Source organism: Solanum stenotomum, chromosome 1, assembly GCF_019186545.1.
Source record: "Solanum stenotomum isolate F172 chromosome 1, ASM1918654v1, whole genome shotgun sequence".
Lineage (NCBI taxonomy): Eukaryota > Viridiplantae > Streptophyta > Magnoliopsida > Solanales > Solanaceae > Solanum > Solanum stenotomum.
Window position 1 is genome coordinate 21,381,407 of NC_064282.1, and position 26,889 is coordinate 21,408,295.

Genomic DNA, 26,889 nt, shown 5'->3' on the forward strand with positions numbered 1-26,889 from the left:
CCTGCCCAGTTCTCTTTTGCTTTTCTCTCTTTCTCGTTTTATACAAATACAGATTATACAAATATAATGTATAATTTATGTTTGTATAAAGCGAAAGAGAGCGATTTTTGATATACAAATATTTTTGTCAACGATTTATACAAACGAGAGGCTAACAACAATTTATACAAATGGCCTGCTAGCGAAATTATACAAATCTGAAGAGGAGCCAACGAATTATACAATTGCTTTTTTTTGTATATATGTATAGCGAAATAGACATAGCTTTCAATTGTATATGTATAGCGAATTATACATATATATGTTTGCTATGGAGCGCAATTATGCAAACTTTGCTATAGCATACAAATATGATTTTTTTGTTTGCTATATGTGAAAGTTGCTCATATAAATATATAGATATTTTGCATAATAACATAGTATAAAAGAAAGGAAATGGCTAAATGACCCCAACCTATTTGGATTTTCAACTACATATTTATATTTCACTGGTTATTCCTCACTGAGCTATTTTAAAGTATATTATTTCCTCCTTGAAGTATCATTATCTGATATGTGTCTTGTGGTGAAAAACACGTATTTGAGACGTGTATTTCACCGTTTAATAATTTATTTTTTTAAAAAAATAATCATTCTTCCTCCTCCTTTCTTCCTCAATCATTTCTTCAATCCTAACTATAATAAATTAAACCCCATTTTTAACCTGAATAAATTTCTATATCTCTAGTAATTTATAAGAACGAAAATTCAGGTCAGCTTTTCATCCACTCCGAATCTCTAGAGTCTAGAAGATAGCGGTCCTAATAAAATCTTTCATTCAACCAATTTAACAATCTTTCATATTTTTTTACATTTCGTTCGATTTCCTTCATTAGACAATTTTATATACACATCGAATGGATCATGAACATTCAAGATTAGATTCAACCTCCGACGATTTCGCAACGGCTCAAAACCATCGCTGATGAGAAGACCAATTTGTAACACCAATTTTAGAAACCTCTCTCTCTTCCTCATTCTTTCTCCCTCTAATTCTAAAAATGTAGAAGAAATTGTTTTGTTTCCGTTCCTTCTAATATGTTTGAAAATATTTTTTAAAAATACAATTACTTCACTTTAACTTTTTTATTCTTGAATCCATGACTTTTTTTAAAAAAAATAAATGGGTTTATTCTTAAATCCACGACTTTTAAAATAAATATAAATCCAGTGGGGTCATAGAATTCTCATAAAGTATTAGTGTGTAGTTGAAAATTTAGTAATAAGCTTGAGAATTATTTGACCATTTTCTCTATAAAAGAAGTGATTGGCACTCAAAGTGAAAAACTGACTTTTAATGTTGTAACTAGAGTACTAAAATTCTACACGTGAGATGCAATTTCAAATCCTCATATATGCCTTTGTTCAATGTAGATTCATGATCCATCATGTTTTGATATGCCATGATCTACTCGGAAAGGCTTTCTAATAATAGAATTTTGAAGACCGGACATTAAGAGAGAACATCGAATGAGACTATATTATATGTCAATAGATTCGTAATATTTATGTACAGTAGTAAGTTGTCAAATGAATCATGTTAAGAAGTCCAAACCTATACGCGTGCATTAGCCCACAAGATGTTCTAATAGACTCCGAATGAAAAACTCAAGTTTGGAGGAATAACATAAACCATTAAAGTCCTACAACTTACAAGTGAAGACTTTATTTTTATTTTTTGTCTTTGCTTATTTACACTATCATAAAATAATTGGATGAATCTCTATTTGTTTTATTTCATTTTTTTCTTGATTCATCACCTTTTAAACAATAAAAATATCTAAAAATATTATCAAAATCATACACAAATATAGATGAATAATGTGTTCAAACTCTTATATTTTCTTTTAAATACTACTAACATTAACTCAACCGTATTGATTTTAAAAAGAACCAAGATAATTAGACGTTTTTGAAAAATTAAATTTAATTATATAAAACAAAATAACTAAAAATTCAATATGATATAAATTTTACAAAACTATCATCGAAAGTATCATTACACCCCTAACTAGAGAAAATACATAATTACCCCATTAAATTTGTACCATTTTTTGAAGTAGACACTTAAAGTTTGCGAGGGTCCTATTACCCACGAAATTATTTATATTCATGATAAATACACCCTTTTCAGCCATTTCTACTGCAATTGTGTTCTCACGAAAATTGGGCGCGTGAAGGAGTAGTATTACAGCCCCAAACCAGTGTTAAAATACCATGTGGCATTTTAAATTTGATTTTTTAAGTAATAAATTAGACCCATCTTCTCATCTTCCCCAATCACCATTAATAGCCTTTTAAGAAGCTTTTTCAAGAGGCCAAAAACTAAAAACCACCATTCTTTCTCAAATTTTGTATTTTAAAATGCGATATTATTAAATTCTATCTTCTTTTTTTCAAAACTTAACTAAGTAGTTTTCTCTTTCCTAAAACTTAAAGATCGAAAATGGTGATACTAATAGATAAAGAAGGCGATTTAGAATGAAGATGATGATTTAAAGTTTGGTTTGATAGAACTTCTAATTTTCATATTTGATTATTTGTCATGATGTAGTAGTGATTAAGTAGTGCAATGATGGAGTGTTGTCACTATGATTTGAGAAATCAGAGGCAAAGTAGAAATTTAAAAGAGAAAAAATTTATAAAAGAAAAGAAAAGGAAATAAAATAGAAAACTAAAGGCAAAAATGAATAGAATTAAAAGTTAAATAGTGAATGACAGGTGGTGGATTAAGGTTGGTGTGTGATTTGCACCTGCCTTATTACAACTAGGAATAATCGAAAAAAGAGGTATATATGCTACTTTAAAATAATTTTGTGGGGTAATAGAATTCGCGTAAACTTTAGGTGTCTACTTCAAAAATTGATATAAGTTCATGAAAGAGGGTGTGTTTTCATTGGCTGTTAGTTTGTTACGTGGCAAGTTATGAACTAGGATGTATACTGTGTCTTTTTGCTAGTTCACATGTGATATTTTCTCAAAGTGGTCCCTTACTGCAACTATTTTGTGGGACCAGTCAAGGTATTGGCCCCACATTTCCTTTTATAAATTTTGCCTAGGAGACTCGGTCCCACTTTAGTCTTTCTGTTCCTTCTTTTTCCCCATTTTTTTTTCTTCTGCTTTTTGGAAATACTATTCAAATTGAGGCATAAAAAAAAGTTCTAGAAATAACGCAATCATTTGATACTTGAATTTTTTTTTATCCAATAGACATAAAGTGCTTCAAGAATGCATTTATCCCCAATAAGATATAATAATGCATATTCCTCCTGCACAATTTCACCCTTTTTTTTAATTAAAAGTTTAATTTTTGAATAGGTTATAATAAAAAATTTGAGAACCTAATTGTCATTTTGATAAAATTAGCTTTTGGGGTTGTTATGTTTCATGCTTTATCGGCATTAATATTGAAGTACATAGTTAGTTCACTGCTAATAAGGAAAGGGAAAATGGTTAAAAATGTCCTTAACGTATTTTAAATGGTTCAAAAATGTCCTCCTTTTATCTTTTGGTTTAAAAATACCCTCAACATTTTTTTAAGGTTTAAAATTGCCCTTTTTTAACTGCCGGTTGACATGGCAAATGTGACATGGTTTTTCTTTACCCATTTCAAAATATATGACCCACTTAGTCTAAAAATCCATTTCGAAAAATTTGACCCGATCGTTTTTGGGTCTTTTGTTTCCATTAGCACTAGTTCTCTTCTTTCTTCTCCTTCAATTCATATGTTCTCCTTTCTCTAGTTAATTACAGGAAGAAACAGATGAAAGAACTACATCAAGATTTGTCAAGTTGATGTTTTTGCACATGGCTACAATGTAAAGATGAACATTATTCAACAAAACTAACAGTCAATCTTTTCACCCCAAAAACATTTGTTTAACAACAATCTGCCTATTACTCACAGCTCTATTGAATTCTAGCATGAATCATCTTTTCACATCTTCCTTTGTAGGTTTACATCCATAACGATCTTGTTCTAAATGTTTCATGAAGATGGAGAGGGTCTTCGACATGGTTGTAACTCATTTCCCCTTTTTGTTCATATTCACCGAAAAGGGTGAAATTCCAGAACATCTCGAGCAATTCATCTCCTTCATCTTTGTCATATCGTAAGCTGATCTAAAGCTTCATTATCCAAAATGAGATTTGATTCACAAGCCCACATCAGACAATATTCAGTGTAATAAATTATAAAATATAATATGTATAGATAAAGCATATAATCGAGAAAAGACATGGACCCCCACTAGCAGTTAAAAACTCTAAATTAATGAAGACGGAGACAAATAAAAGAAAAGGGACATGGACCACTGCAACTAACAAGATTCAAAATATATGATTTTTAACATATACTCAAATACTCTGTAATGTAAAAGAGGAAAACATTACCTTTGTCGCAGAGTAATGAAATCAACTGAGCGAAAAATTGAAGAAACAAAAAAGTATCATATGAAGAACATAATTAGAAGGTGTTGTGATTTGCAACCCTAAACCTCCATCCTCGGCGGCTGCTACAAAAAAAGGCTGAGAATCGTGCTAAAATGGAATTCAAAGATATGTTAGGTTAATGTGTAAACAGGTTTGTGGGTGGGTTTGAGTTTTTGTAGCATAGATGGGTCGGGTTGTTGGGCTGAATTTTTAAAAAATAGGTGGACCAATAAGATGAAGGCATTTGTCTAATTTAATGACTCAGCATTTGTCATGTCAGTCGGTTGTTAAAAAAGGGTAATTTTAAACCTTAAAAAGACGTTGAAGGCATTTTTAAATCAAAAGGTCGAAGGAGGACATTTTTGAACCATTTGAAATACGTTAAGGGCATTTTTAACCCTTTTCCCATAAAGAAATAACCAGCATCGCGATTAATTTTGCAACGCTTGGTTAGCCTTTATCATCGCTAATACCCACATAAATTATATGTAAAGATATACATATTATTTAGACTTAATAAAATAAAATGTGTATATTAGCAATATATGAAACAAAGTACAAAGTAACTAAAAATCAAGAAAATATTAAATTAGTTGCCTCCACATAACAATTCTTGTATCGTTATTTACTAGGGAAAAAATGAATTATAAAAAAGCAATTTATACTAGTGTTTTTTCACTCACTTTATAGTTCTCAGTCCTCTTTTGCCAAATTAACGCTGGTTATTATTCATACAAGCAAATAGCAAAGATCCGATTGGCAAATAACAATCGTCGTCAATGCAAGTTCCTCTGCTTCTTACCCACCCCATGAACAATTTAGTTTCCACGTTCTTCATGTGAAAATTATGATTATAGTGCAAGAATTGTTTATACATGGAATATAATCAGGGCCGACTCAACAACATTAGGGGCCTAAAGCAAAATTTAAGAGAGGGGCCTTAATCTTTTTTTTCATCATATATATTTTTATTTAATATTTACTTTTCTAGCTATTTTAAATGTGAAGTCATTAGGTATTGTATTATAATCAATATGTTTTAATAATTTCTTTTCAAATGATGATATAGATAATTCATTCAATCTCTCTTTAGACATTGTTGATCTTAAAGAAGATTTAATCAATTTTAATTTCGCAAAAACTTCTTTCGGCTGAGGCAACAGTTACAGGAATTGTTAACATTATTCTATAAGCAATATGTGTATTTGGAAAAGAATCAAGTTTTTTTATTTGGTTGAGTATTTTAATTAGATCATTATCTTCTACTTGTATTATTTCCCTTAACACTTTTAATTCAAAAAATGAATTTAAACCACCAATATATGTATAACGGATTTGGCTCCCCTCCATTACCATTCCCCTCCATTTCGTCAAGTACACATCTAGATGAGAGATATGTGTACTATTTAATTGTTAAAGGTCAAGATTATGTTGCATTAACTAGTACCAAAACCATAGTTAAGGAATAAGTTTTGAACAAATAATTTATTAACTTTGGTAAGAAAAATATTCCTACAAATCTTAGAACCGTTTAATTTCATTTTTTATTTCTATATTCAAATATTAATATTGTACATTATTTAATCGCTTCCTATGCTAGCAAATTTATTCTTGAAATATTAGGTTGAGAAATTTAAAAAATAAAAGGGAGAATTATAATTGATGATAGAAATCATATAATAAAACTGGGAAGTAAAAAATGCATTAAAATTACAAATGTGAAAGTATAAAAAATAAATTAAAAGAAAATATAAATTTAAAGCAAAACATTTTGTAAGACTACTGTTAGGCTAAACAAATTAAATGTTGTTAAGTTCATGTTCCATAATTTTAATATTTAAATATAAAAATATAAAATAAAATTAATGATATAAATATATGGATATGAAAATTTGAGAAGAATTAATTATTCTTACTAAATTTGAAGAGAATTTTTTCCAAAACTTATTCACTTAACTATGGTTATGATACTAGTTAATGCAATATAATTTTGACCTTTAACAATTAAATAGTATACATGTCTCTCATCTAGATGTGTAATTGACGAAATGGAGGGAAAGGGTAATGGAGGATAGCCAAATCCCAGAATAACTTGTAGTCATTTAAAATTTATTAAATATAAATTTATAAAATGATTCAGATTATATTAAATTTATGAATATATTAGTCCAAATAAATACTATGGATTAATATAGTTGAGTTAATTATTAATAAATATAGATTTAATAAAAGCCCACAACATAAAACACATATGTCATGTCACTTAAATCTGATTGACCGAACGGAGTCCTCTTCCAATCACAATTCCTCTATTTTAAAATTATAAATAGGGGTCCTCATAAGTCAGAAAAAAAACCAAGAATTCTAAGCAAAAAGCTAGAGAAAGCTCCTGGATCAAAAGTCACAAATTTCTCTACAAGCTACAAGTTTAAGAATTACAGAACTCAAGAGTTCAAGAATTCAAGTGGTCAAGTTTAAGAATTGAAGATTTGAAGAAGTCAAGATCAAGATAAAGCTCAGGTTCAAGAACAATCAAGATCAAGCTCGAAGCCCTTGGATTCAATTAGAAGTCAAGATCAAGATAAAGTTCAAGTTCAAGAACGATCAAGATCAAGACCGCCGAATTCAAGATCAAGCTCGAAGCCCTTGGATTCAACTAGAAGTCAAGATCACGATAAAGCTCAAGTTCAAGAACAATCAAGATCAAGACCGCCAGATTCATGATCAAGCTCAAAGCCCTTGAATTCAACTAGAAGTCAAGATCAAGTTCAAGATCAAGTCCAAGTCCAAGTCCAAGTTCAAGTCCAAGTTCAAGTTCAAGTTCAAGTTTAAGATCAAGATCAAGATAAAGATCAAGATCAAGATCAAGATCGAGATCAAGATCAAGATAAATCATAAGTTCAAGATCAAGCTCAAGAGCCCTTAAATTATATTTGAAAAGGTGAATTCAGAGGAATCATAGAGATTGTAATACTCACACTTTAAATCAATAAAACGATTGTTGCATAATTTTTCGTTCATGATTATTGTTTTCTCAACGCGAAATTTTACTGTCCACAAATTCTGGCACGCCAGTGGGACAATCTCTACCTCTCATCTCAATTTTTCAAGAATAAAAGAATATTAAAATGACTTGCACTATGGAAGAACGATTAGCAAGCTTAACTAAAGCAATTAAAGGCCTGACAAAGTGCGCACACGAACAAAATGCTAAACTTTCCAAGCTAACAAATAGGATGGATGACATGATTGAGAGAAGATCAAGTCAAGCACCTCTGAAGCTTCATAAAATTCAAGATGAAGGAGAGTCTTGCATAACACAAATAAAGATCAAAGAGATTCATATCTCCGCTGGAGGTTTAATTCCAATCGATCAATTGAAGGACTTTATCATAGAGGCTATCGAAGACAAATCTGAGTCTTCACCTAAATTTTCTCCCACATATGTGAAGCCATATACACAAAGGATTAATACCTTGAAAATGCTGAAAGACTATCAACCTCCTAAGCTTCAACAATTTGATGGCAAAGGAAATCCCAAACAACATATAGTGCACTTTATCGAAACTTGCAATGATGCTGGGACATATGGGAATTATCTTGTTAAAGAGTTCGTTCGGTCTCTCGGAGAAAATGCCTTTGATTGGTACACAGATCTCGAACTTAATTCTATAGATTATTGGGAGCAGTTAGAGAAAGAGATCGTCAATCATTTCTATAGCACACGACGCGTTATTAGCATGATTGAACTTACAAAGGCTCGTCAAGGTGAAGATGAGCTAGTTGTTGACTTTATCAATCGCTGGAGAAGTTTGAGCCTCTACTGCAAAGATGGCCTTAGTGAAACTTCTAGCATTGAAATGTGCATCCAAGGCATGAATTAGGGTCTTCAATACATCTTGCAAGGATTAAATCCCAATACATTCGAAGAGTTGGCAACTCGGCACATGACATGGAATTAAGCATGACTTTAAGAGAAAATCAACGATCTCATGTCTATGAACCTCATGAATATAAAGATATAGAAGAACTAAAAAGTGGGGGAAACTCTGCATTTGAAGATGACTTTGAAGAGTCAATGTATATCTAGATGCTCCTTAACGCATGAGCTTAAACTGCAAGTTACAATGCTCCTCATCGCATGAGCCTAAATTATAAGCTGAAATACTCCTAGATGCATAAGCCTAAACTGTATATCGCAAAGTTCTTCAAATTTGAGTTAAATCTTCAAGTTGAAATGCTCCTTGAAACACAAGCTTAAACTGCATGCCACAAAGCTTTTAAAATTTGAACTAAATCTCCAAGTTAAAATGCTCCTTGAAACACGAGCTTAAACTGTATATCGCAAAGTTCTTCAAATTTGAGTTAAATCTTCAAGTTGCAATGCTCCTTGAAACATGAGTTTAAATTGTATGTCACAAAGNAAGCTTAAACTGCATGCCACAAAGCTTTTAAAATTTGAACTAAATCTCCAAGTTAAAATGCTCCTTGAAACACGAGCTTAAACTGTATATCGCAAAGTTCTTCAAATTTGAGTTAAATCTTCAAGTTGCAATGCTCCTTGAAACATGAGTTTAAATTGTATGTCACAAAGCTTTTCAAATTTGAACTAAATATCTAAGTTAAAATGCTCCTTAAGGTACGAGCCTAAACTATATGTCACTCCTGGCCTGCAAGAATATAAATTGTGTACAACACACCAAAAAAAAAACTCTCCCAAAATTACGTTGTGACTTGATCCTCTTCACCGAGGTACGTAGGCTCTTAGAATCATATTCTAAGTTCAGTTGCATGAGTGTCAAAAAAGCACATGTTCCCCCTTGATCTGTCACATGAAAGTTAAAGCTATGAGTAATCTTTCCTAAAAACTTCAGACTTGCACCAAATGGTGGTGACTCAATAGGAGCAAACCCCTATGAATAAAAGTTGTTTCAAGATGAAATCTTCAAAAATCTCCAAGTATGCAAGTTAAAGTCTTCAAATTCTTCAAGTATACAAGTTGAAGTACTAAAATCTTCCAATTCTACAAGTTAAAGTCCTCAAATTTGTCAAGTCTGCAAGTTGAAATCTTCAAATTCTTCAAGTTTGCAAGTTCAAGTCTTCAAATTCTTCAAGCATAGTCTTTGAAAGATAAAATATATCGACAAGACTTGAAGAAGGGGCATTTGTAGTCATTTAGAATTTATTAAATATAAATTTATAAAATAATTCGGATTATATTAAATTTATGAATATGTTAGCCCAAATAAATATTATGGATTAATATAATTGAGTTAATTATTAATAAATATAGATTTAATTAAAGCCCACAACATAAAGCCCCGATGTCATGTCACATAAATCTGATTGGCCGAATGGAGTCCTCTTCCAATCACAACTCCTCTATTTTAAAACTATAAATAGGGGTCCTCATAAGTCAGAAAAAGAACCAAGAATTCTAAACAAAAAGCTAGAGAAAGCTCGTGGATCAAAAGCCACAAATTTCTCTACAAGCTACAAGTTTAAGAATTCAAGAACTCAAGAGTTCAAGAATTCAAGTGTTCAAGTTTAAGAATTGAAGATTTGAAGAAGTCAAGGTCAAGATAAAGTTCAAGTTCAAGGACGATCAAGATCAAGCTCGAAGCCCTTGGATTCAACTGGAAGTCAAGATCAAGACCGCCGGATTCAAGATTAAGCTCGAAGCCCTTGGATTCAACTAGAAGTCAAGATCACAATAAAGTTCAAGTTCAAGAACGATCAAGATCAAGACCGCCAGATTCAAGATCATGCTCGAAGCCCTTGAATTCAACTAGAAGTCAAGATCAAGATAAAGTTCAAGTTCAAGTTCAAGATCAAGATCAAGTCCAAGTCCAAGTCCAAGTCCAAGTTCAAGATCAAGATCAAGATCAAGATCGAGATCAAGATCAAGATAAATCACAAGTTCAAAATCAAGCTCAAGAGGCGAATTCAGAGGAATCATAGAGATTGAAACACTCGCACTTTAAATCAATAAAACGATTGTTGCATAATTTTCCGTTCTTGATTATTGTTTTCTCGACGCGAAATTTTATTGTCTACATAACTATCACATGATAAAGAAAGTNGTTCAAGTTCAAGATCAAGATCAAGATCGAGATCAAGCTAAATCATAAGTTCAAGATCAAGCTCAAGAGCTCTTGAATTATATTTGAATAGGCGAATTCAGAGGAAGCATAGAGATTGAAACACTCGCACTTTAAATCAATAAAACGATTGTTGCATAATTTTCCGTTCTTGATTATTGTTTTCTCGACGCGAAATTTTATTGTCTACATAACTATCACATGATAAAGAAAGTTCAAGGTTAAGACAATATTTTTCTTTTAATTCTCATCATCTAGTGATCTCAATATTTTACCACTAAATAAGAAATCAAAAATATTTCCATATGCTTCAATTAGTTCAAATCTATTTTGAAGTGAAAAAATAGTTTGATCTACTCTACATATATAAAACAATCAATTCTAAAAGGTTCTTCAAGGGACTTTGTGATTTCGCTATCCACATTTTCATCAAATTGTTTCTTACGAAATCCAGGTTTATTTTCATTTCATATGCAATCTTCTTAGTAGAAATCATAGCACTCATAGTACATATAATTATTATTTTTTAAATAATATATATAAGTAATTGTTTTTAAAAATGGGGGCTCCAAAATATATGGGGCTCCAAGCGATGGCTTTAGTGGCCTAGGGGTTAAAACGGCCCTGAATATAATAATAAATATATATTATTATAGTATGACTAATATAATACATGAATTGTTATATAATAACGCTTTGGTTATGCGAGAATCATTATAATGTTCATTAAAATAATACATTAATTATATTGAGATCATATATCCTAATAACCCGTTGAACCAAACATCATACTTACGAAACAGCCCAGTTACTCGCATTTAGTGCATGTACAAAACTAATAGATGCATGAATTGTGTCTCATACACAAAAACAGTAGTCAACTAAGATATACTTTAAATAATATTTAATTATAATAAATTTACATGATTTGATGAATATATACGCAAAGGGTGTATTTGGAACGAAAGAAAATATTTTATAAACAATTTCTTTACTTATTTTTTTGTTTGATACTAAGCAAATGCATTCATATATAATAGAGAGAGGATAGGGGTCTGGAGTGGTGAGGAAGGGGATGGGGTTGTATACGAAGATGAGGTGCATTGGAGAATATACAATTAGTGTGAACTTATGAAATTCATTTTTTCCTTTTACTGTAAAAAAAAGTCATTTTAATTTCCTCATTTTTAACGAACTTGTTTTTAAGAAAAACTAGAACATAAAAAATTAAAAAAATCCTCACCACGCACACCCTAAATTCGAGGAGTTTTCCAGAGCCTAAGAGAACAAGAAGCCACAAATCAAGGAGAAGGCTGAGAGGAGCAAACACAATTGTTGCGAAACAGGCTGGCTAACCAGCATCTGCTGCTGTTGTAATCATTTTCTCAAAAGGACACCAAATCCTTCAAAGAGGGAAATAATGGCATGCCTCATGTTTATCTTTAAGAATGAAACATAAGTTCAATCCTTCATTTTTATATCAAAAGACTAACAAAAATCTACACCTTCTGTAAAAAAACACTTAAATTAAGATAAATGGTAAAAAAGTGGTGCTACAAGAATAAGAAAAACAAGAATGGCCATAGCATTAATTCCAAGTCCAAGGCAAATAATGGAAAAGACAGCTGCATTTGCGTTGGCATGTGCAGATTTCACATGCAATACCACCAAAGACTTCATTCATACTACTTGTGTGCTTTCCCAAAACATAGAAAGACAGTGCTGTCTTGACTGTTGGCAACCTCATGATAAATTTATCAATCAAAAACACATCAAAGAAGAAGAGAAAGGGGAACATGTAATCAGTGTCTCCTCGACACTGTCAAAACATGTGAACGATAACAGGTAACCCGCCTAATATGTACAAATTCAGCGAGAATTTAATTTCTATATACCATCAGCTCACCTAAAAGAAAAACTATATGTATCCGGCACTCCATAATAAGTGGAATCGATCGCCTGAAAAAGATGCAGGTTACTCGCAACAACAAATTAATACGTAGCTTAAAAGCTCTTTCACACTATTCAAAATATTCAAGATACACACACACTGTTGCAAAATAAACAAGCTCAATTGGAAGGGGGTTGAAGAAAAGGATTTGATAGTAAGAAACACTGCTTTTATACTAGCGAACACCAACTTTTATGTTACTAAAATTGGAATTACTGCATGAAAAGATAAACCAAAAGAATGTCCATCACAAGCACAAAACAAGCACTAAAGATGGAAACCACAACATTTCTTACTCCATACCAACATTACAACCCCTCAAGTTGCAAAGATGCCTTATGATTCTTTCTCTCGACCCCCTCGAGATCCTAGGCACCAAACAGTAGTCACCAGACGGGTATAGAAGACATCTTCAATAATACAGCAGCAGCTCATAAACTCAGGATGTTCCTTCATATTTTGTCAAGCTTTTCAGCCTTAACAACTGGGTTGGCTTTCGCAATAGCATCTTGACCAGCCTTGCGATAATCATATGGACATTCATGTTTGTCTGAGTAGCGATGAGCTGAGCAGAAAAGATTCCCACATCGGCAATTGAAGCCGGTCAAACCAACTCGTCTCCTACAGGTGCTGCACCTGTTTGGCCCTTCCTTAGCCTTCTCAACTTGTACACTCTCTACTGGTGCCGCAACTTGTGTGGGTATAACCAGGGACTCTGCAGGACCTTCCTGCACGGTTACAGCAACATCAACAGCTTTCACACTAGCACTTGAACTTCCATTCACAAAGCTTTCAATAGATGAAGCAGCAAAGTTTGCTTGTTCTTGCTTGAATATCATATCCTTGTAGCACTTTGAGCACATGTTCATTGTTGCTGCAGTACCGAAAAACCCACAATTGTTAACACAAAGGACAGGAGCTTGAGGAGCTTGGCAGCCTGTATCATTTTGCTCCATATTGAATTTTCCTGCAACAAAAGGACGACATTAATTTACCATTCTAGCAACAGCCAAATGTGAAAATTCCCAATCATGTTACCCCACTATTGATCAGTATGTGCTCTTATAGAGAACAAGCTGACTGCATTTAGCCAATATTCAGCTAAAGGCCATTAGCATATATTGACCGAGCCATAGGATCAGAATTGTCTAGTATACCAAGTTATATTGGAAGAGCAAACTCCCAATTTCCTTGAAAGGCAATTGCCACAATTAACTATGTTAATTCATCAGCTGCTACACAATTTTAGACTGCATTCACAAAACAACGGTGAAATCCCACAGGTGGAGTCTGGGGAGGGTAGAGTGTACGCAGACCTTACCCCTACCTTGTGGAGGACTGCATTCACAAAATGTATAAACTAAATCGATTAAATCAGTTTCTAGCATGGAAGGCAAGCTGCAAAAAACACCTTGAGAAAATGGGAACTCAAATATACCAAAGCTAAGTGTGTCATTCCATATGGGTGCATCCTAATGGTTTGAGAACCAAAAAATACCTACCTGCCAGTTAACATCGTAGCCAAAATACCTACTAATTTCATTAACCATGGATTCCCGCTACATTTTGTCTACCAGTTGAATCATGCCTTCAAAAACCACCACCAAGAACAACACAACTATAGCCCCACCTTGTGTTGTGCCACCCCACAAATACATCAATAAATCACCACTGGCCCATAGTCCAGAAGAGTTTGACATGAATGTACCCATTAGAAGAAATAAGAAAGGAACACAAGCAACATGGTTAGCATAGGGACACTGTTCCATTCAGTTGAAAGCCTGTAATAGGGGCCCTGTTTACCAACGATAGTGTCCATCCTCCCTTGCCACCTCTCTGTTAGTTCCGACATAACAAATTTACCTCGCAGGGCATTTTTAAATTTAGGGTTGGACCACCTTCAAAGAATTCACTACCTTTGGTATAGAATTATAGTATTCTACCACAACTAAACCTACCTTTACAGAAGACCAACTTTGGGAAGCCAAGAACATAGAACAATGAAGAGGTCCAAGATAAAATCTTCAGAGAGGTCAAACAGACAAGTGAGCAAGCCAAGTACTTGTATGGTCAAGTAAAAAATCCATGGTCAGATCTCAGAAGGTTGAAGGGGAACTTTGATGATTAACAGGACGCATCAAAAGGAAGTTGGGACTAAGAAGAACGACAAAGAAAATAATGACCGACAGCTGAAGGCAGTGTCACCCTGGGAATGCTGAAAATAGATGGATGTGTTTAGGAGGTAGTGAATTGAAAGCAATCAAACTAAGCTCCGCTCTAGAGCAACAGAACTACCTCCACATGCTCCTCTAACCTCGGCAACAAATAAGCTTTGGCAAAAAAAATAAGATGCAACATATTTCCATTTAGAACACTTTAGAAAACAAGGATTTCAAAATAAGTAAAGAGCAAGACAGAATATATGCATTACAAGTTTAGTCATCATTTGATGAATGAGGATCAAGTGGGAAATAGACAACTCAAAGATATGTGATGTGAATAAGATGACAAACATGGAGGAACTATATGGGAATGCTATGGAATATGAAGAATATCAAATAAACTAAAGGCAAGTGTAAAAACTGTAAAACCAACAACGATAGATGGAGGGAATGTTTGGCCTCGGAGACCCATGTAAGAATAGATCTTAAGTTATCCTAATACATGATAGAACACTATCAGAAATGATCAGATCCTGCATGCGGTTAGGATAACATGAAAGAATAACCTCCAAAGATGGTTTGATCATCCATACATACTCCAATGCAAAAGATATGGCTATTGGAGGTGCAAAGAAGGACCACACAAACATAAAAACGCATAGAAGAGAATTATCTCAAAAGACCTACAGTTCCACCGGATAAGCACGGACTTACATTAGGTGCTAGTCAAGAGTCTTCTTATACTCTTCCTATTCTGTATAAACTTGATTGTTTGTGTTGAGATAAAGATCAAACTGTGTCTAATTTAGCAAATCTATAATTCTACTTATAGACAAATCATTTAGTAACCAAAAAAAAGCATCTCGCACAGATCAGAATACATACAACAGAAGTACTTGTGGATTGAGGCATAGTAAACTGACACCAATGCACCAAAGTCATTACCCTTTCTCCCCCATCTCTATTCTAAATGGAAGACTTAAATACTATTAACTGTAAATAAATACTATTAAAAGGGCTCCCATCCCTTTAAAGAAATCCATGATATCAGTTGAAAGATTACAAAGCTCAGCCAATTTATTAAATCCAATATCCATGCTATGGATTAATAGTCAGTTTTTTATTTAAATTGTAAGGTATTTCATTCACAAAAGGGCATCAAGAAGATGCATAGTTACAACTTACAATGAAAGAAAAATTGACAAAAGAAACTGAGATAAAGAAAAAGGAAATCCCTTTACAGTTAATCAATCTAAGACAAGGGAACCAATAAACTCCATAAATTATTTGGTGCTAGATACATTAGCCACTCTAAGTAAGATTGGCATCTGGTTCTGATAGTCAGTTTTTAATACAGTTTCTCGATTAATGTTCTTGATAATAGCTATATAAAAAGAAGAAAAATAGATGCTTAGTATCATGAATGCTAGAGCTAGAGGTCTGATCATACAAGACCAATTAAGCATAACTCATAGCAAAGGAACACATATATTTTGCTATTTGGTTGGTTTGGATTCAAGTATAGGCTAAACCTGACTGCTGAGTGAACTGACCAATATAATAAGCTGGACAAAAAAGGGTGCACCATGAAAAATCAGAAACACAGAAACCCCAAACATCTCAAATAAAAAAAAACTCAGTATTAACTACCCACCACCAAAATTCACTTTGAAACAAAATAAAAAGAAATACCAAGCTCACCTGTTTGATGAAGACACAACAAAAATCCGATCTTTATAAAATTTTCACCTCCTATCCCTTCAAAAAGAGCAAAGAAACATATTAAATCATACAGAACACTACACGAATTCAAAAAATTCAAAAAAAGACAGATCAAACCCATAAAAAAACCAAAAGGGTGTTCAAATTTTGTATATTTAAACAAACCCAGCAAGAAAAAATATCGATGAAAAAGACACTAACCCTAGAAGCGAACAGGAGAAAGTCTAGGAGGAGCCGAAGAAGAAACTGGAGAAAAGAAAAAGAAATTTATTAATGTTATATAGAGAGTAAAGCAAAATTTGTACTTGGGAGGTTTCTGAAAAGTCGCTAATAATCTAATACGTGTCGAATTTTTATTGGATATCATAAAGATTTAGGTAGCTAATAGCCAATAATAAATAGGGAGTAGATGAAAAGCCGGTGTGGGTGAGTACAGGAGATTGTTGCAGAAAGTTTTACGTGTTCACGCATGTTGGGTTTCGGTTTTGTTTAGTGGACTAATTTTATTTATTTTTTATGATTTGAAAGGAGCTAATCATATGAAACGTGGCATGTTATGTGATGTTGATCGGTTTTTAACCGACTAAAAGTGGAAATAGGTCGGATCGACAAGAATGTTCTAGTCGACTCGACCTATAACTAATTCATTAGTAATTGTTACGAGTTAAATTGTCACGATTTCTAATTGGTTAGAATTGTTAGTATAATTTTTGGCTCATAAGTTAAATCAATTTAATGTTGATTTTTAAAGAGAATATGAATATTAAATCAAATTTATTGAATTGATTTTTGATGTAAATCTAAATAATTCATGTTTAGAAACAATCGTTTAAACTTATTGATGAACTGTTTTTTAAGATTAAATTCTATTAAATTAAAGAGGATAAATATCCGAAATATGATATAGCAATATTTATAATTTAACTTGAAAAAATATGTGAAAAAGATTTGGAACAAAAAGTTAAATAATGAATTAAGTATTATATTTAAGATCCATGAATATGTATAATATTTACATCATAAACACATGAGTTTCAAAATAGAGCAAATCTTCATATTTAGTGCAAATCTCGTGTCTAACTGTCATTTTCGACTAAACATGTTTAATCATACATTGAATAGAAAAAATATATTTTTTCATCCATTACAAATCGTGTGTCTTGAAAGACTATGATGAAAATGATTCCAACAATCACGGTTTTTACGATGAATTATATAACTTCAATGAATATATATGATATTTACATCATAAATCAGGAGTTTCAAAATATCTTCACGTTTAGTACAAATCTCGTATCTAACTAACATTTTCTACTAAATATGTTCAATGCATTCATTGAACAAAAACTACACTTTTTCATTCATTACAAATCGTGTGCCTTGAAATATTATGATAAAAATAATTTCAACAATCACAGACTTTTCGACGATATGTTATACAATTTTATAACACAACGATTTTTCTTTAATGACTTCATATTTTAATTTACATTTTTTTAAAAAAAAAATGCATACTAAAATTATTGGTATTTCAATTTATGAAATATATGACTATTTTGATAAAATTAATTCAGTAAAATGAACATATGGACTCTTCAAATTTGTTGAGTTAATTATTGATCCAAAACTAAATATTTTTTTCTCATAAACTATCTTTTTGATTTATTCATAAACTTTTTAAAAAAAAAAAACATTTTCTATCCAATTAAAAGAGAATGAAATTTTAAAATATGATAGACCAATATTTACAATTCAACTTAAACAAAATATGTTAGTAAGAATTTTAAAAATATAAGTCAATCAATGACTTACTTTATTTAAGATTCTTGAATACGTATAATAATTACATCATAAAAGTACGAGTCTCAAAATATCTTTACGATTAGTGCTAATTTAGTGTGACATTATCATTTTTTAATAAGTATCCAACACATCTTTTTAATTAGGAAAAAAAAATAAACTTTTTTTCATCCATTTAAAATTGTGTGCCTTGGTGCAATATGGCGAATATGTTTCCAACAATCGCATTTTTTTCAACGAATTATATAATTATGAAACATTCTTTCATTTTTATAATATAATATAATTTTTCTTTGGTGATTTCATGTTTTTCCTTATATCGATAACCAAACAAAAGCATGATAAAATTATTAGTGCTTCAATTTATAATTTATTTGATATGTCTAACAAACTAATTCAGTAAGATAAATACATGAATTCTTCAAATTCATTGTATTTAAAAATAATGAGTACTAATAAGAAGCAACGCTTATTTTTTAAAGAAAGGAGTTGAACCTGAATTTCACAATTTGATAGGAAAAAAAAACATCTTACAAAAACGATTACTTATTATTTTTTGATTTTTTTTATGTACAGAAATAACTGCTACTATTCACTATGTCATAAATCAATCTTAAAAAGAGTCAGAAAATAATCGATTTAATAAATATTTTTTAATAAAATTCATCTTCAAAAATTGATACCAATCACCTTAAGCTGATTTCTCAAAATAATTTTCTATATAACTCAATCAATGAACTGCTATATTTAAGATTCATGAATATGTATAATATTTACATCATAAAAGTAAGTTTTGAAATATTTCCACATTTTATACTAGTAAGGAATTTGGCCGCGCTTCGCACAGTTATAAAAATTATATGTAAATTTATTTTAGAAATTAATTATGATACAAGAAATAAAAAAATTAATTATAGAATAAGAAAATAATAAAATCACAATACAAATATTTTTGTAGAATTAGAGCTTAAGTGAATTACATTTTTATTATCAAATATTTTTCAAAATTTAAAGGCTAATTTATTAAGAAAAAAATCATATATTATGATGTTAATACATATAATTCGAATAAACATATTTAAAGACTTGATTTTTTCTTGTTTTTATTAAATGTTAAATTTACTATCTGATGAATCTTCTTTTTATTTGAAAAAAAAAATGATGAAACTAAAAATAGGAGGAAAAAGAGATAAGTATTTCAATTTAATTTTTTCTTTGATACTTAATCCTTTCATTTTCCTTGATTGTTTTTTCTCTTATTTTTCATCATCGTCCTAATGAATATTTTTCTCTTATTTTTCATCATCATCATCAACTAAATAAACCTCTATTATACATTTTCGTGTATATTTTATATTATTTTTTTGGTAATTCTTTTAAAGTAGAAGAAATGAACAAATTTAAGGAAAATATAAATGGTTCTTCACCATAAGAAACACCTAAGAACTGTGTATTTCAATATTTAATATACATTTCTTTTTAGCCATGAGTAGTAAAATTTGAACGTTTGTTAGCGTAGTTAGCTATTTCTTACAAAGTTACAAAGAACTAATTTGAGCCTAAGTGAAAATGTAATTTACTACAATTAAAATTTTTATAAGAACCTAAATTTATTATAGAGATAACACATTTTTGTTAAGTCCATAATTACAAAAAAACAAAGATGAAAAAAAATTACATAGTCAATGCACGTATTTTGAATTTTTATCCCGCTCCCCTTCTATCCACATCCAAGAGACTTTTTATGGAGTCAAACTAAAATATAAATATAATATTACAATAATAATAATATAAAATATCACTATTTCAAATATGAAATAAAAATAATAATCTTGAGTAGGAATCTTATGAAACAAAAAATATGAATTTATATTGACAAAATTAAAGTAATATCATAAGGTATCTTAAATTTTGAAATTAAATTTTGGGGGTTATGAATATGAAAATTTTAAAGAAAATGAGTTAATAATATTGATTAAAGTAAAAGTTCAATAGGTATAAGTTATGGAGATAAAAAAATTAATATAAATAAAAGAAGGAAAAATAAAGGGATAAGGGTTTGAAAAATACCTCAACTTTGGTCGAATTTGTTATTGCGATACTAAACTTTCATGAGGACCTATTACCTCCCTAGACTATTTAATACCATATTTTAAACATATATATTTGCCCACGTGGACATAAAAATAATGCAAAATTATAAATAGTAATGTGTCCACGTGGGCACATATATACCTTTAAAATACAACATTAAATAGTTCAGGGCGTAAAAAATACGGTATTAAATAGTCTAGGGAGGTAATAGGTCCTTATGAAAGTTTAGTATGACAACAGCAAATCCGACCAAAGTTGGGAAAATAATGAAGACAAAAAAAAACTCATGAACTATCCAACATTTGTTGGGTGTCTAGTTTTATTAGGAAAAAAAAAATTAACTTCTTCTTTTTTGTATTACTCCATTATGTTTAACAAAATTGGAAGAGGAAAAAGAAATACAATAAAAAAAAGAGACAAATATGTTGAAAGATTGAAATAGTAAATATTGAGACTTTTAATTTTTTGTAATAAAGAATAATAATGAGTGTAAATAATTTTTTAAACATTTAAGTATAACAATAAATAAAGGAGTAGTAATTGATATATTTATTTTTTGTACAATAATAAGTAGAATAATATGAAAAATTGTCAAAAACAATTGAGGAAAAATATAAATAGAATTATTGGCCAAAGAGAGGTGCAACTTCACTTTTTCTAACATCTAACTTAGATTATATATTGTAGCGACCTGTTTCCGTCGTTATAGAAAAGCCAACGGGGGAAAAATTTGGGGCCGGAAAACTTTTTCGTAGTATTTGGATTTTCCCATGACCATGTTTAAATTTGGACGAAATCAGAGTCCTTGAGGTGTAGGGAAATCTGGTAACAATCGGGTGAAGGAATTATGATTTTGATTACATGAGTAGTTAGATAACTCGTTAAGGAATTTGTACGACTTTACGGAATTAAATTCGGGCAAGTAGAACTCCCGGAATCGATCTTAGCGTAAAGGGTATTTACTGAGCGTCGTGGGTTAGAGGTGTGTTGTGAAATGAGAATTTTGAAATTCTTGAATTAGCTCTCTCTCTCGATAATGCTGCTTTAGCGCAGGGTTTTGTTCTTTTGGCAGGGCCGCTGTAGCGGGGTGGTGGCGTTGTGGTGGGCTCGACGCGAATTAAAGTCGTTAATAAATCCCTAAACGACCTCATTATGCACTTTTCGACTTTTAGAGTTAAGGAACGAACCCCATGCGACTCCTACTCGTTTTTCACCATTCTTGAGGCTAAATGTAAGTTTTTCACTCCCTAAATCCATTTTCGATCCGTAAAACGTAATAGAATGGGTGAATATTGATGGGGAAGAGTTTTGTTATAGATTTTATGGTGGAAACAACCCTAATTTGGATAATTGAGATCATGTTCAAGAAAGCCTTTGAGTTCAATTATGAATCCTTTGAGGTCCACCATCGATTTGAGTTAAGTTCTGAGTAAGTATAAGAATGAAAATAGTTTTATATATGAGTTCTTTATTGATATTCCGACTCTTGAGTCGAGTCGTTTATGTTCATAACTTCCGCATGAACTTCATCAGTTGAGTACCTTCGAGAGGAGTTCTAAGTATTTGTTCCTAATCCCCTATGAGATTATATTTATAATCATGACACTATTACATGTTACCCATGATTATTAGTAATCTGGATAATTAATGATTGTTTATTGATTCTCGTATTATATTGATTGTTTGTAGACCAAGAACAAGTGGAACAAATCTGGAAAGGGAAGGATCAAGTTTCTTAGGGTTTCAAGCTTGTTTCGAGGTAGGTGATGGTTGTGATTCTATAATTGTGTGATGTATGCTTGTTCTTGCTTCATTATGATACTTGTATATCTATGAAAGTTATAATGTTGATCATACTTGTTGTAAATGAGATAGAGAATTGATTAATGCCATGAAATCGTGACTTAAATGTATGATCTTGATGATATACTTGTGATTGTGATTGTGGTGTGTGAATGAGATCGATTGTCACGTTCCGGCATAACTAACTTGGATCGGTTGTCATGTTTCGGCATAACTATGAGATCGGTTGTCACGTTTCGGCATGCTAACTATTTGGGTTTGGATTCCATGAGAGGACCAATGATTTGACATATAAATGTGAAGTTGTTCGTTGTTCGTGAATGTTGATAATATTATATATGTTGATATATATGCATGTGATTATAATGTTGTTTGACTTGTTTATGTTGCACTAGTGGGATAGCCGTGTGATCCTACCAGTACACTGTAGTTGTGTACTGATTCTGCACTTGCTCTTATTTTTGTTGAGTATAGGGCATCTTCAAGCGGCTATTGACAGACCTCGCTTAGAAGATCAATGATCGTCGCATTCAAATTCAAGGGTGAACCAATTTTTTCGGGCTGCCATGAAATTCTCTTTCGTCTATGTCCACCATTTTCGGACTTAGACATTTGTTATAAGTTAGTTGAATAGTTGATTAGTTTGGGGTGGTATCCCTTCTTGTTTAGATTTGGTTCATTGTTAGATGTTTTGGTAGATTGACTTTCAGGTTCTAGGTTATTCTTCCGCATTGTTAGTTATTATTGTTAGACTTTTGTTGGAGTTTATGGGAATTCCCTAATTATTTCCTTAGTGTTTGACTTAAATGCCTTAGTTATTGCTTTAGTTGCTTGGTTTGGGTTGTAGTAGTGGTTCTCCCACCGGAGAGTTAGTGTGGGTGCCAATCACGATAGTCTGGATCGCGACATGCCAACATATATAGATTTTTATGCACAACAATATCTAATACCTATGAGAAATGTACTATAGATAATATACCTTTCAACCATATGACAAACTTTTATAATATTGAAATAAAAATAATACATTAATCGAAAAAATTGTCAAAAAATTGAGGAACAGAATAAATAGAATCCTTGGCCAAAGAGACGTGCAGCTTGAATTTTCTAACATTTAGCTTAAATTATATATAGATTTTTAAGCACAACAATATCCAATAGTTATGAGAAATGTACCATAAATAATATACCTTTCAACCTAGCAAAATTTAGAATATTGAAATCAAAATAATACATTAATGAATTTTTAAAATATTGAAAACATTCAAACTTTATACTTCTATGATTATCTTTCTTGATGAATCTTTCAACATAATTAACCTTCTTCATTTCGATGAACTTGTACTAAACTAATGTGTACATTTCTTTGTAATGAATCTTTGAAGAATATATCTTTGATCTTCATCAAAGTGAAGCACATATCATGTCATTATCGTTTCTATGATTTCTTATGGAAAAGATAGAGAAGATTTTTTTTAAAAAAAAAACTACACTAATAATGAGAAAATGATCTCTATGGATGATTGTTATTTATAGATTTGATAATCCATAAGAATAGTTAGAAAGGAGTTGAATAGTCGTGTTATTTAAGTAGAGAATATGAATAGATGGTGGTTTTTGTAACTCATTAGATATAATTAGAATAGTAAATATGATTAATTTTTTATTTAATAAAGAAAATATTTAGTGAAAAGAATTAAGAAAAAAGTTTCAAAAAAAGGAGAAAAAATATAAATATAAATGAAGGTTATAGAGAGGTGCCACATCACCTTGTCTATGTTTCTCTTTTATATTATATATAGATTTTCGTGTGTGATTGCCATTTGTTAGTAAGCGTGTTAATATATTTTTAAAATTAGAAATAATTTAAATTGTTCTCATCCATTATAAATCATGTGCCCTGGGCAATATAATAATAGTAATTTTAATATTTATAATTTTTTCGGCAAATTATATAAGTTCAATATAGGCATGAAATAAACTTCCAATATTATTCAATTTTACAGTATTATATATATTTTTTTGATGATTTTGCATTTTAACTTACATCAATAACAAACTAAATGAATAGTAAAATTATTGATGCGTTCGTTATTTTTGAATTTTTAAATAATTAATGTTGACATCCAATTTTAGACCTCCCCATTATAGATTAATTATTGAGCTTCTTCAGTTTCGAACGAATAAAACAATTAGTTTTATAAAATCACAAAAGAAAAATAATATAGTTTGCAAGTTATTTTAAATAGTTGTGTCATTTTTATAATTTTTAAATAATATATGTGTCTTATATAATTATGTATATAATTAGTATATTTTAAGAGTATTTGAAAATCATCACAAAAAATTTTACATTTTAGTTAAATATTTTATTAATTTAATTTAGTTTAAATTATAGTTATAATTTTGAGTTAATTAATTTGCAATTAAATTAATTATTTTATAATCGATTTAATTATTTTATTTCGTTAAGATTAAGAAGCTCCTTGATTAATTTATAATTAATTTGTCTTATATAAATTTTACCCAAAGTCATAAAGTTACAAATTGGCCAATTTTCAATTCCCTTTTCAACTTTATTCCATCTCAATTCATAAGCCAATTTTTCATCAATTTGGACTCATCCCCGTAGCCCAACTCAAATCCAATTACCCAACCCATTACTTCCTCCTCCAATTCAATTCTTTTCAGCCCAAATCACATTATCAAAGTAACCCATCAGAAGACATACATACCCACATTCCCAAAAGCAAACTTATAGCATACCAAAACCGACCCTACTCTGCTTCTTGTTCTTCTCCATGCGAGAAGAACAAACAAAAGCTGCAAACCAAACCCAGAAACGAACAGCAGCCATACCCTACGACCCCTATATCGTCTTCTTCACGCAAAAATCCCACCAAATCGCGGAAATTTGGCAACCTTATCTCTTGGGAAGAGATTTTTGAATTTCGAATTTGGAAATCATCCCATCTTTTCAATCCGTTTCCCCCTTTTTTTCAATCCCAAATTCGGCCTATAAATACCCATGTTCACTCTTGAGGAGGGGGATAGAGGGTTGGAGTTTTTTTTTTAAGTAATAGTCACTTCTACACTTTAAAAAAAAAGATATATAGTTTTTCGATTCGAAATTTCGAAAAGACTGTCGCCCGAATTTTCTTAACTTGTTCCTATTCGAAAGATTGTGGTAGAAAAATCGTTTCTCTCAAACTCGTTCGTCTCAATCGCTGCCCCAAGAAAGGTAATCCTGCTCCCTCTTACAATCTATTTCGATATAGTGTGTTGTATGTTCAAGCTTTGGTGTATGTTCGGCTAGTTAAGAGTATTTGGCCCTTTCGTTTAGCTCTGGCCTTAATCTCGTTTTCCTATGATTTTTTTGGGACAGTAAGCATGAGTCTAGTACTAGTGAAAGTTTACTTTGGATATTATATATTGGTCGTCATTTCGTTAGCTCAATTTCGTATCTTTATGGTCAGCTGAATCTCTGTTTAAGTTTGCTTAAGATGAGCCCTTTTTTTTGTCTGTTTTTAATATTGAATGTGTTAGTTGTATAAACCTGTTTTCTTCACTATTTACTTGCATTTTGGTTGTTTTTCTTTGTCGTTTTGATATGTTACAGTATCTCTTCATCATGTTAGCTTGATCTCTTAGGAGTTGTTTACATAATTCGAATGATGGTTATGTCCCTCTCGTATTTCAGTTTTGATGTCTTTTTTTTTTTACGAATTTTCCATGGTCTCATCTCGCTTGATTTAGTGTCGTTCTTATTTATTTCATTTGAATGTGGTCAAGTCTATCTCGAATATTGTCAACATGTCTTCTCGCCAAGTTGTTTCGAGCTAATCTTGTGTCTTTAGTGTTGTTCGTTTCAAATCTCTTTGCTTGAATGATAGTTGGGTTACTTTAAATTGTAGTAGAGCTTTCAAAGTGGATATTTAGACGACTTGTTTCCCCTCCTCCCTCGAATATTTCGATTTCTCTTTAGCATGATCAAGTTTTGTTTAAAGTTTGTTGCATAATTATTTGTGATTAGCAGTGGTGCGGCCTTTTGAAGTTATTATTTTAGTGCACAGTTGTAAGTGAAATCATGCTCCTACTTAATTTTTTTATGGGATATATCCGATTAATCTCTGAACTTTCCAAATGGGTTATAGTTTGGTTTGTTGTTGATTGTATTGTGAAATGTATAGCGTGTATCATTTGGTATTCTACAGTTCCTTGCCTCTACTGCATTATTCCCTCCCTTTCCTTGATTTGTTGGAATTCATTTGGCTTAGTTTTTTTTTTTAGCTACTTATCTATGCCTAATTCCCTGGAGATTGCATTTGTGACCAAATAGTTCTTAAGATAGTAGCATAGCACGTGTATTTGTTTATTGTTTTGAGCATGAATATTGGTTAGATCCCATAGGAATCTAATTTTGATCTCCCTTAGAGTAATAGCTTCATGTCAAATTTTATCTTTGATAAAAAATGATCGCATGTATTGAGTTCTTGGCCTTATTCTTGATATGCTATTTGTTTAGAAGTTCTCTTATTTTAGTTTGAGTTCAAGTCTAGAAAGTGTTAAATGTTTCTTATGTCTATTATTGTTTAAAGTTGGTTTTCCTTTTGCTAACTTAGTTTTGCCTTTCTTTTTCTTGCCATGAAATCTGTCCGAGTTCTAACATGAACTCCTATCTCCTATCCTTGCCTCTTGAGTTGTGTCGAAATTCAATATTTCTCCTATATCGAGTCATCCAGAGTAGCGGAACAGGCTGAAACGCAGTCCCGGAGAGCTGTAAACA

General features: G+C 31.2%; 2 protein-coding genes across 2 annotated transcripts in view; one reads left to right on the plus strand and one right to left on the minus strand.

The window, feature by feature from the left end:
- Positions 1-26,889, plus strand: part of LOC125843766 (protein M7) — a 236,831-nt gene that overhangs the window by 138,198 nt on the left and 71,744 nt on the right. The gene's annotated exons all lie outside the window — the stretch shown is intronic.
- On the minus strand, positions 12,657-16,714 carry LOC125843721 (zinc finger A20 and AN1 domain-containing stress-associated protein 8-like). Its single transcript, XM_049522911.1, has 3 exons — positions 16,608-16,714; positions 16,386-16,442; positions 12,657-13,489 (listed from the first exon to the last, which is right to left on the minus strand). The coding sequence occupies exon 3, from the start codon at positions 13,476-13,478 to the stop codon at positions 12,975-12,977; it is 504 nt and encodes a 167-aa protein (XP_049378868.1). The 5' UTR covers positions 13,479-13,489; positions 16,386-16,442; positions 16,608-16,714; the 3' UTR covers positions 12,657-12,974.

Bases quoted from the DNA above. Each gene is read 5' to 3' on its own strand.
- LOC125843721 (XM_049522911.1), bottom strand. From the start codon at position 13,478: ATGGAGCAAAATGATACAGGCTGCCAAGCTCCTCAAGCTCCTGTCCTT.